We start from the raw sequence: 12,555 nt of genomic DNA on the forward strand, positions 1-12,555 counted from the left end.
AATGATGGTGCTCCTTCTGGATACTAAAGAGGACTTATTTACTGGATGAATTTATAGCATGTATAGATTTATGAAAAGTGCTAGAATATATTATCAATGACAATGACTTGTTTTATTATGAACAAAAAATCTTCTCCTTAAAATGTTTATAAGTTTGTCATGCCGGTAGTTGAGTTCAGTGTGTTTTTATTTCTGTTCAAGTTTACCATGTTTTTTTTGCATACAACATCATACCTGCCAACTTTCACTATTTGCAGGGAATTTCCCATATATAGACTCTCAAATGGAATTTTTTCCACAATTTTAAACAAAACAATTTTTTCTACAGAAAAAAAAGCCAAAAAACACCATTAAAATATATTAAAAGGCCCTGTTAGTTTTTTTTAGGACTGAATGAACCATCTTGCCCCTAAAACCCTCATTCACATTTTTAAAAGTTGGCAGGTTTGCAACATACATGTAATTTGAAAATGTATGTTTAATTAATGTAAGAAATAAGATAAAAGAAAGTAATAGGATTTTAGCACGCCTGAATCCTGTTGATTGATATTTTTAATTGAATGATATAAGTTTAAAAAATGAACTAGGACTTATCCCACAAGAAAATTTTCAATATTATTAATATGTTTAACTAATCATTTTTTTTTAATATAATATTCAATATTCTTTTCAAAGTTATCAGATTATTCCTGAAGGAGTTATTGATCAATTTTTTACCTTAATAAAATATTAGTCTTGTTTCACGCTTGTAGAATTTTAATTTGATATTGAATCTTTATTTTTGCACTTCCAGATAAGATTTTTGAGCAACTGAAGGTAAAAACTTGAATGAGGATTTTGACAATAAAATTAAAAATATATTGTACATTTAGCTCTGTTTTTGTCTTTTCATATTCCTAATGCCTGTATTGATGCCTGCAACTGCATTTGGGAGTTGAGTTTGACCATAAACATCAATTACTGCATGTTCAATGGCACGTCTTCTTCTTGGTGATAGGCCCAATTTTCCACGTGTTCCGCGAAAGTTTTTTCCAATCATGTCCTCGGGAGGAAAGAGTTCTTTTGCAAGGTACCATGCAAAATTTGTATCTGTTCTTGTAGAACCTAAAGCTCTCCAACGTAAATCAGTGGAGATCCTACATTCTGTTATTCTTGCTAAGTTTATGATGTCATCTGGTTTTTCTATCTCAACTATTGGACCTGCTGACATCCTATTTGCAGCTAGAAAGTTATTTTGTGAATGATTTGCTATAAACTGTGTTGTCATCAATGGTGAAGTGTGATTGAATGAGTTTCTTATTGGCTGGTGATTGTTTTGATGTTCAAGACCTTGTAAAATTCCACTGCTGCTAGTAGGAGGTGATGTTGTTGGCATTGCATGTTGCATTGTTGGTAGTCTTACAGTAGGTTGGGGGTTTGTATGTAAAGTTGACCTCGGGTGTTGATGGTCGACTATGTGTGATGTAAATGTCTGTGCCGGTGTTGATTGAACGGTTGAACACGGCTCAGGAGAAGTTGTTTGCTGAATAAAAAAAGTGTCCAAAGGTTGGTGGAAATTACAGCTGCTTTCAACCACGTGTTGCTGGGATGTACTTGTTACTGGTGCTATAGTCAGTGGTTGAGCCAAATAACAAGCAGAAGGAATGACTAACTGTCCAGTCGATGTGGTAGATTGTTGAGACCCGCTGCTTGAACTTGGGGTCATTGGCCTATTTACGGATTCAACATCATAGCTACTTAAGAATTGACTGTTATCAGTTGTTGAAACATTATCTTTAGACGATAATACAACGTCTACAGCGGACAACACATCTGCCAGTTCATCTTGTGGTGGTTTCCATTGCCTTGTCGCTGGCAAGGAAGGCAGGACTTTTTTCTTTCTAATTGACTTGGCTGATGAAGTAAGCGAATCTTTGATATCGGACAAAAACTTGTCCAGGTCTGATGATTCAGACAAAACTGTATCGTTATCAGAAATACTTTGTATTGATGGTGTAAGTTCAGATAGATCAGACTCATCAAGAGTGATGTCTTTGAAAGTTTGGTTATCTTTTAAAATTAATTCTTGAAATGTGTCTTTAGAAGCACCTTCATTGAAAGAGCTGACTTCATTTTTCCCATCAATATCCTGCCTTAACTGTCGGAGCATTTCGTCATGGCTTTTCACATACTTTAAAATGGAATTTATTGAGTCGACTAAGAAGGTTGTCAACTGAGGACCTAAGATTGTATCTTTTGATTTGAAAACGTTGGCACTGGTACATTTAGTCTCATCTACTAAAGGCTCTTCTTGTGCGACATTATTTTTTTCTGTTTGTGTGGCGTAATTTTTCTCTTCTTGCTCAACATTATATTCCTCTTGTATTCCATCAGTTTCCTCCTTTTCTCTTGCGGTATATATCCCCACTTTTGCAATGGCATCTATTTTTTCGGTCTGCTCTAGTGGTGTGTCCACTATAATGGGTGATGTTGCATGAGTTGCATTAGTTTCCACTACCATGGGTGATATTGCATGAGTTGCATTAGTTTCCACTACCATGGGTGATGTTGCATGAGTTGCATTAGTTTCCACTACCATGGGTGATGTTGCATGAGTTGCATTAGTTTCCACTACCATGGGTGATGTTGCACGAGTTGCATTAGTTTCCACTACCATGGGTGATGTTGCACGAGTTGCATTAGTTTCCACTACCATGGGTGATGTTGCATGAGTAGCATTATTTCCCATTTCTTCAGATAGGGCATCACCTTTTGTCTTCGAAAGGTTTTGTGAAGTAAACGAAGCCGTCTTTCTGGTGTAATCTTTTAATTCAGCGTCAGTTGCCGCTATTTTTACTGTCCGTGTCTGAGTTGATACAGACGCCATGTCTTTATTTAAACTAAATGTTCTCATAAATGTGTCGATTGAAGGATCATTATGGTCTAAACTGTTATCTTCTAAAATGATAACCGGCTGAGTCTGTGTTGAAAACGTTGATTTGTTTCTTGAAAATGCCTCTACTTGCTGACGTACAATTTCTCTCTCGTCGTCTTTCAAGTGGTCTGTGAAAAAAGGTTTTCTTTTTGCCTGGCCTACTTCATCTGTATAATCACCGGATCCCTCATAGTGAATCGTTAAGATTCTTCCACTAGCACCCTGTAATAAATGATAAAAAAAAAAATATGGATTGGTTTTTCATATTGATTGGTTGGTGTTTTATGACACTTGTTTTGTTTGGTGGCTACCAATTTTTACTAGTGTGGGACGGCTTGGGTGCCCGGAGGGAAGCATCGACACTCGGCATGAAAATTGACAAATCGTTGTGATATAAGTCGATTGGACAATTTCTCTGGTGTTTACTTGATTTCGCTAATTTGACAAACATCACACGAGTCTTAATGTTTTTTTTGTTTTTTGTTGAATACTCAAAATAAATCTACATATACATGTACCAGCAAAATCGAGAAAAAATGGTTCCCAAATAACAATGAAACATACGTATGCATACATTAACGGCTTTCTTAGTTTATCGTTGATGACATCTCTTTTACTTTATTCATATTTTTTTTTCTTCCAAAAACGACGTACAGGTTTACGTAGTGATATGCAGGGGTGGATCCATCCATTTTAAAAAGGGGGTTCCCAACCCAGGACAAAAGGGGGGCAACTGTATGTCTCTTTTCAGATGCATTGATCATCTAAAAAAAAAAGGGGGGTTCCAACCCCCGGAACCCTCCCCCTGGATCCGCCACTGATATGTCTATTGTTGAAGTCGATCGTATGTATACAAATTAGTTTATCAAAATAATCAGATTTTTTTTGGGGGGGGATGAGGACATGTTAGATGCACATACATGTACAAGTGTTATATTCCAGGCTACTGACGGTCAATTGTTTTGTTCAATATAAATTTTCTATTAATTACCTGAAACTTTCTTGGAAATGATGTCTGATTTGTTACAGATGTTGTTGATGTAGCAGGTCTTGCTCCTGTGACAGTTTTCCTCAGTTGACCTATTTTCTGTTTTCCTGCTGCATTAAAGGAGGATGGTCGTGTGGTAAGTCTAGGTCTCTTGGCTGCCTAGAAAAATACAATAAAATTCAAACTGTTAAAATTTTAGTCTGTGAAGAAATAGCATTTAGTTTTCTCGTTTGAATTGTTTAACATTGTCATTTCTGGGCCTTTTATAGCTGATGAAGACCGTACGGTTACCTATAGTAGTTAATTTCTGTGTCATTTTTTGTCTCTTGTGGAGAGTGGTCTCATTGGCAATCATACCACATCTTCTTTTTTATATAATGAAGTTAATATAATGTCAATCAACATATAGCTCAAATGCATGTAAATCATTTTACAACTGATTACTTAAAATAATATAATTTCTTTTTCATACAAGGAAAGCTGAAAAGTTAGTTTTCTTGTTTGAATCGTTTTGCATTTTGTGATTTCGTGGAATTTCATTGCCGACTATGCGGTATATGTTTGCTTAATGTTGAAGACATACGATGCCATATATCACTTAATATCTGTGAGCGTTGTCAATGATAGCACATCTTCTATATTGAAAATACCACAGTCAGGGTTTGTTATAACTTTTCCAAATTCATACATAATGTTGAAAGTATGTAAACTTAAACAAAGTTAGCAGTATGCTAATATTAGTACTTCTTATAAATACATCATATGAAATCAAATAAATGTGCAGAAAAGCAACAAACTCAGTCATGCCGTTATTAAAATATGTAACGGCTATGTTGGTTAATTCGAGAGAGTACAGACACATATGTAGTAAACTTATGTAAATAACTATATTTGGCTTCAATTGGTAAAGTTTCTGAAAACGTTTACAAGTAAAATGATAATATATTTTACAATAAACTAATGGACCAGATGTGATAATAATAGGATAAGTTTTAGTGTCCACATACCTGTTTTAACTAGTTTTAATTTGAGTTTAAGTTTTTTTAATGACCCTTTTCGTATATTATTATATTATAAAGTTCTGTGTGGATTTATAATTTCATATGTCAGTACCTCTCTCACTTCTCTTACTAACCTGAATATCTTCAGCTGGCCACACATTTATAAAATCTCCATTTATCTGCAACTTCAGTCTCTTTCTGCGTTTTTCCTCCTTTTGAATGGCAATAGCCCTGTGCGTCTTTATCCATTCTTTCTGCACTGTCTTAAGCTTGTCCACAGACACTGAAATAACACAACATCATTTATAAATATTGATACTCGGTTCTTTCTGGTAGCTAAAAACTAGCAACATCATAGAAAATTGAAATCTATAATAATAATAACGCAAACAATGTCGAATATTCAATTTTACTTCAAAGTACTGTCAATAATTTTTACAATGTATGCAGTCTCAAAAGATGGACTTTAGCACCAGTATAAATAATCAGTGCATGGGCATTCTTCACGTGTAAACTCCAAAGAAAAAAATTATAAAAAAAAACTACACACACCTGATAAATCTATGATTTCTCCGAGTAATCTCTGTTTTCCAACCACAATGTTAACTTTTGCTGCTCTGGTAATTTTATGACTTGGGTACAATTTACTTGTAGATAGGATACTGGTGCTTCCATCAGTATCCAGCAACATCAAAGCAAATGAAGCCATTTCTGTAACAATATGATTATTTAGTTACACAATAAAAGAGATAAATATATACTATTTGTATAAACATAATATTGATTAGAATCAGTTAAAGACTACAAACGACTGCAATACAATCTCTTTGGAGCACTAGCTTTTGTAAAATATAATACTTATATCTTTTTTAGTTAAATACTAAACAAAATAAAAGTTTGCATGCCAAAGAATTGGTGTTCATTCCGATTTCATGAACAATGTATGTTGTTGCTCCTGCTGAAATTTGAAATTTTAATATGGAACGTTACACAGTATATCTTTATGGGATTGTTGCACATATTCATTTCAACAGGTAGCAATGTAATATTTGCCACTGGGTGTTCAGATAACACCGTTAATGATGATGATTAATTTATATTTCATGTCCAGTGGCAAATATATATGTAAATCAACGCGAAAAAAGGTCGATGGGTTATAATTATGACTTCTTCTTCTAAAGGTTCACAGGATAAAAGTCCACAAAAAGTCATACCAGTCTTTTTTTTATTATAAAATAATTAAGATCGAACCAATGATTCGTAACTGAATAAAAAGGATGTTTAAAAATATATCTATTAAAGTGTATTATAAACATGGCTTATTGGATACGCCGAGTTGCAGCTATGGAATTGTCTAACTAATTTACAATAAAACAAATGTACAAAATTGCAGTGTGGTAGTTTGTTTATTCTTCTTTCTATTTTAAATAAAGTAAATGCTAAATAAAATGTATCTACGATTGCTTAAAAAAATAGGGACAATAATTCAGTAAGTTTGTGTTTCGTTAAATTAAACAAGCTAGATCAGTTTTTAAATCCAGTTACTGTTATCTTACTGTTATAGAAAGTATTTGTTTTATTTACATATCATAAATATCATGCATATGAAACAAGTATATGCAGCATTGTGTTTGAGTTTAGTGGACTTTAAAAATAACACATATATATATGTAAGACTAAAATTACTTAACATGGCTATATCAACATTTTATTGCAACAGTTGTGTAATAATTAAAGTGGTGACAACGTTTTCGAGGTTAGAGTACATTTTTGAATCAATCCAAATAACCAGCGGGCGTACTGTACTCTACAGGACGTCTTTTGAAAACTTGCCAGACATTTCACACTTAGTTGTTTAACAGATAATTATTCTACCGCCAATCATCTAAAATTTCTTTTATCAAATGGATCTTTTATTTTCGTTATTTTTAGAAATGAGACTGATATAGATATATGAATCAGTTTTGGGTTTTTTTTGTGTTCAAAATGTTGTTCAGTATAATATGATTAAGTATTTTTATTTCTTTTATTTGAAATGTTTTAACGTTCAGCTAATCTGACAAAAACAGTGAAGTTATAACGTTATACTTGTTAAGAGAACGGTAAACAAATAAAAAGTCATGGAAACAATTCACACAAAGTCCCTAGGAAATAAAGTCGCAGGAAAAAAGCTACAAGAATAGAAGTCACAAGAAAAATAATTACAGAGAGCTTACAATGTGTAATGGGTTTTGTTCACTGTTGAAGGCCGTACAGTGACTAATATATATATATCTATATGTATATGAAATTGTTAATTTCTGTGTCATTTGGTGTCTTATGGAGCTCGGAGTCATCTCACTGGCAATTATGCCACATCTTCCCTTTTATATATGTGTTGTGTAAACAAAAGCATAAACCAGTACAAATTGTCGATTTATTCACTGGCAGTTGCCTTTCAGTTACTGAAACCTTAACTTTTACCGTGATTTGACGCTTAAAATTAATTTGAATAAACATATCATACCTATAGATACATGTATGTAAGGGCTGTATAGCCAGTCAACTTCGTTAAAAACTTCATTCATCGTCAATGGGTTTTATTTTGGTTTGTTTTGTTTTGTGGGGGGGGGGGGGGTAGGGTTTAAATTATAGCTTATGAAGATGTTTCTAAAATAAATGATCTTTTAACAAATTCCTATAAACAAGAAACTGGTATTCAGCCCTAAACGTTGCCGATGAAAGATTTTAGAAAACCATGAATAATATAGTGTAGATATTTTAGCTTTGTCTTTAAATTTTCAATAAAAAAGTACCAACAAATAATGAATCAAAACTCTTTTAAAAAAAGGAACTGGTCCAAATATATAAACAACGATTTTTTTCCTTTTCTAATCAATTGTACTCATGACTTACAGTAATGTTAAATTTTAAAACAAATCATCTCAAATATATAGTGTACTTTTGTGTCAGTAACTAAGGATAAACAGTCATATTTAGTGTAAAGTGCAAAGTGTATTTAAAGTTTTGAATTTTCGTTAATTCATACATCATGGAACCCCCCTTTTTTTGGACGAACAATGCATTTGAATGGGAGCATATAGTTGGAACCACCCCCCCCCCCCCCCATCTTAAATGACTGGATCCGCCCCTGCCAACAGAGACCAAATGACTTATAGATGTTAAACTGGTCCACCATTCCATCTATAGCTTCGTGCAGTAAGTGTAGAGATAAGTAAACACAACAGGGATCCAGTAGTTGTTATTGGTCACCATCTCGAAATCCTACGAATGTTTGAGTTGAAACCTCGCGGTAATTAACTGTACGTGACAGGGGTACACCAAAATGTCATATAAATAATAGTCTTTAATTGTATATATTCCGAAGGAATAGTAAAATAGTTTAATTATACAGAGAATAACATAAATCTAAAAAACTATCCACCAGAGTTAATGACAGATGAAAGCAACCATAAGTCACCACACAGAAAATCCAAACCGAATAGTAATCCGACAAAAAACGATTCAAACCAGATAATAAGTCATCCTGTTGCTATAAAGACTTCATAACAGTTGTGTTTATGAATTAAATGGTTCAAAGAAAGTATCAAGCTTTCTTTTGCTTCCTGCACTTCATTGCTGTTTGTCCAACTTAATTTTTCGCGAAAAGAGAAAAATTTTGTTAAAAAGAGAACAATCTAAACATCAGAGATCAACATTTTATTTCAGTTCTGTTTCAGTATCTTTTCGCAGTTTTTCTTTGATATTTTTCACTTTTTTTTTCTAATATGCAAGATGTACGTTGCGGCCTTCAGTTAGGTTTAGTATCATAGACCCGAACTTTTAAACAAGACAGGTTTTTCTCGCTAAATTGACGACCTGTTGGTGGCCTTCTGCTGTTCTTTTTTCTATGGTCGGGTTGTTGTCTCTTTGACACATTCTCCAATTCCATTTTTAATTTTACTATGATGGTGTGTTTTTGTTTAAAAGGGTCTATAATACTAAACCTGATTGAAGGCCGTAACACTTTGCATATTGTCCTTGTACCTGGCATGAAATTGTATAGGTACAAGGACACGTTACCGGCACTACTAAATAATTTAATTTCCACTAATGGTAGTTTGAAAAACTTGTTCCGGTTAATTGTAGTAGACATCGCCCTGTCTCCGTGTTGCAGACCGTAATTTGACATGTAATAATTTTGTTAACTTTTTATACATTGTTACTTGGATGGAGAGCTGTTTCATTGGCACTCATACCACATCTTCTTATTTGTACATTTATTTCTGCTTGAGTGATGTTTTAGACGGTCCGATTATAATGAAGTGAGATATAATGCAGTTTTAAAATACGTATTAGAAATACAAATTTATCTTCAATTTTAAATATCAGACTAAAATACAATCAATTAGTTCCATTTTAATTCAAGATCGACTTCGTCTAGGCAGAGCTCAGTGCCAGCGACCTGAGTAATTTTCTACATATTTTTAACTTTTGTCATTTTTCATATCACGAAAAAAAAGTTATCGAATATCCTGTATTTACAACGTTTAACCATAAAATAAGATCAAATTGTTGAATGACCCCGGCCTATTTTAAATTTTTTTTAAATATTCCCATGCAGTGGCATTAACCGTACTGGCTATTCGCGAAAATTAAACGTCCGTGTTTACAGTATCTTATCATAAATAAGGGACCAGGGTTAAGATTTTAAACATCTTTATTAAGGGGTGACCATTTTATTTTCAGGGGTGGTAGGAAATAATATACTAGTAGGAACTAATAAATAATTCGGTCCAAGGCCTGATGAAAGAAAATAATCGGCAACACAAAATGCAGGAAATAATTGTGTGCAAGAATTGAAGAATGTAATCAAATGATCGCCAATTTACAATAACTGTAAGTAGAAAAGTTTACGTTTTATAAATTTACATCTGCTTAGTGAGATTGTACAAGTAAAAAGTAAAACGAGTATTCCACATGGCTAAGGTGTTAATCGACTTCCTAATTTATTACCTAATAGCATTACACTATGTTCACGAATTGAGAACCTGCTTATCTTTAAGTATCTAATTTATTTTTCCCGTTAAGTGGACAACTTTAGCGTGAATACAAATACTTCTTCGTGATTAAAGGTACTATTAAAGCCGGGAGCATTTGAGATCGTAAATAAATTACTGCAACCAAAAACACAGCCGTAGTCCGTTTTAAAATCTGTTAATGTGTCATTGTTAATAAAGTTGTCTCGTCAATATATATATATATTTTCTAAATGATTCCAATACTGCTTGCAAATGTGAACGCAAACACGTAATCGGGTGAGTGTGTTTCCATGTCTGCATTATATATATAGTCACTGTTTATCAACCAAAAGCCTCAACTGATTGACGAACACTCGGGAATTATCGCGTGATTTAATAGTTTGGATTATTATTATATTAGATATGCGCCGTAAAATGTGAAACTGGTCTTTTTCAGAATAAAATCACCTAACCCTAACCTGTATTAAGTTATTGCATGCACGCGAGTAATTTACTTGTAAAAAAACCACAATATTACGTTTGCGTCGTATCATTAAACATACAGCTTATCAATATTTACTGCCAAACATCACTATTATGCATATAACATGTAAATATACCCCCCTTCCCCCAAAAAAAGAATCAAAAAAAAAAATCCAACAACCAACCACCATATCATTAGAATCATCCATTGTGAAAATATATTGCGCTTAAAAATAGGGACAAAAGATACCAGATATCAAAGGTACCTTCAAGCTCATAAATCGAAAATAAACTGACATCGCCATAGATAGAAAAAAAAAGAAAAAAAAGAAACAGACACACCGACATAAAATAGTTCACAGAATACAACATAGGAAACAACGACGTAGCTACACGAACACCACCAAAAGCTTGGGAGATCTCAAGTGTTTCGGAATGGTAGGCATATCCTGTGCCACATTTGGCACCCGTCGAGTATAAACATGATAAAGTTATAAAACATTAAATAACTTATATATAACTTTTCTGTTTAACTACCAAAGATTGAATTTGGAAGAATATTACTTGAATCTAAACTCGGCTTTAAATTCAAAATTTTAGTTTGATAAAATAAAGAGATGATGCGTATTGATCGTCAAAAAGGAAAATATCCGCCAGTGAACGCAAAGACGGACTCTTTGATTCGGATGTGTCTCGATCAATACGTAAATGAGACGGCACCCCACTGACGAAATTATATCCATCCTATAGATGGCAAGATAAGTCTTCAACAATAAAGTAAGAGTGAAACAAATACAGGTCCTAGAATAAATAGTCAAGTTTCTTTCATTCTTCACAACTGAAATAGAGACCTTTCAAGCATACCGCATTTATAACAAATTTGTTTTTTTGTACTCACAATTTCAAAAATAAACACAGGAGGGTGTACTTTTTATCGTTAATAAAAACATGGCGTAATATTATGATTTATGTCTTGCAAACTGATTTATTATTTGCAGATAGCTGTTTTTTCCAAGGGGTCATGATCAAATCAAGGAATTGTATATTTAAAGGAATTGTATATTTAAATATACAATTCCTTGATCAAATTAAGAACGATGACAAGACCATTAGTTATAAATAAAATGTCATAAAATGTGTTACGTTATAATGAAATTTGCTACACTTACCACTTTTTTCTTCTTGGTCTTCTTGAGGTTTTCTTGAACTGGGATGCTCTATCACTGGAAATGTTGTCATTAATTAATTTTCTCAGGTACATGTATGGTGATAACATCAGCACCTGGATTTTATATACATATCGTCCGTATACGATTACCGCGATTAGTTCAAAATTACCCAATCAAATGAATTGATTGGAAAACCAATTAACAAATTATATCTAAATGCAAATAAAAGGTAAGTCAGGATTTTAATAAATCCCCTGTTTGGAATATTTCTGTTTTTGTTGTCTATAAAACTAATGTTTTTATTAAATGCGAGAGAAATATTTTATAAAATATGAAACTAAATGTTTATTATTTTCATTGGTGTTGTATACGTAGCACGCAATAAATTAATTCCTGTCTCGCACGATAATTGGTCTATGGTCCATTATATTTTCCACTAAACTATTCTAAACACTTAATACTAGTTTTGCCAAGTTCTTTTTCAACAATAACCAAATTATTATAAAGTGTTTTGTGCTAAAAACCTTGATTTAAACCACAAGGGCTTATATAACTATATCTTTTATTTCGAGTCTGTTTCACAATTAGAAACAGAGGATAGATCGTTGATGATACTTGTCATGCAATTTGTCCCGAATATTTAAAAAAAAATCTGTTAATTGGTCTTTGATAAAAGAAAACCGCAATTTGACAATTGTGAGAGCACCCTTTTTGCTTTATTATTGATAAGTTATTATGGTTAACATCTAAGATTTCGTCGTCTTTATAGTACATATGTATATGTCCAAAAATGAAAAACATCACCGGACCTTCCATCTAGCAGTAAAACCAAATGCCGCGAACAGAGATATAAGTATAATGGATGAGCAGACAGTATAGACATCCAAGTTTTGTTGAAAACGGACTCTTAGCCGATAACTCGTGTAACATCGAGTAGGTACATTACTGTGCACTATGCGAGTTAACGAACCATTACAACAACACTATGAATGATCGTATA

The 12,555-nt window shown here is 33.1% G+C and overlaps 1 protein-coding gene across 1 annotated transcript; it reads right to left on the minus strand.

The window, feature by feature from the left end:
* Positions 1–743: 743 nt before the first annotated feature.
* Positions 744–11,772, minus strand: LOC143046566 (uncharacterized). Its single transcript, XM_076219725.1, has 5 exons — positions 11,556–11,772; positions 5,456–5,614; positions 5,038–5,186; positions 3,906–4,061; positions 744–3,136 (listed from the first exon to the last, which is right to left on the minus strand). The coding sequence occupies exons 1-5, from the start codon at positions 11,623–11,625 to the stop codon at positions 869–871; spliced, it is 2,802 nt and encodes a 933-aa protein (XP_076075840.1). The 5' UTR covers positions 11,626–11,772; the 3' UTR covers positions 744–868.
* Between the last annotated feature and the right edge of the window lie 783 nt (positions 11,773–12,555).

The sequence above is a fragment of the Mytilus galloprovincialis genome, chromosome 9, assembly GCF_965363235.1.
Source record: "Mytilus galloprovincialis chromosome 9, xbMytGall1.hap1.1, whole genome shotgun sequence".
NCBI classification, from domain to species: domain Eukaryota; kingdom Metazoa; phylum Mollusca; class Bivalvia; order Mytilida; family Mytilidae; genus Mytilus; species Mytilus galloprovincialis.

Coding starts and splice junctions, on each gene's coding strand:
- LOC143046566 (XM_076219725.1), bottom strand. CDS start 11,625: ATGACAACATTTCCAGTGATAGAGCATCCCAGTTCAAGAAAACCTCAA. Junction 5,187..5,455: donor AGAAATCATAGATTTATCAG/GTGTGTGTAGTT, acceptor GTGTTATTTCAG/TGTCTGTGGACAAGCTTAAG. Junction 3,137..3,905: donor CATTTCCAAGAAAGTTTCAG/GTAATTAATAGA, acceptor CATTTATTACAG/GGTGCTAGTGGAAGAATCTT.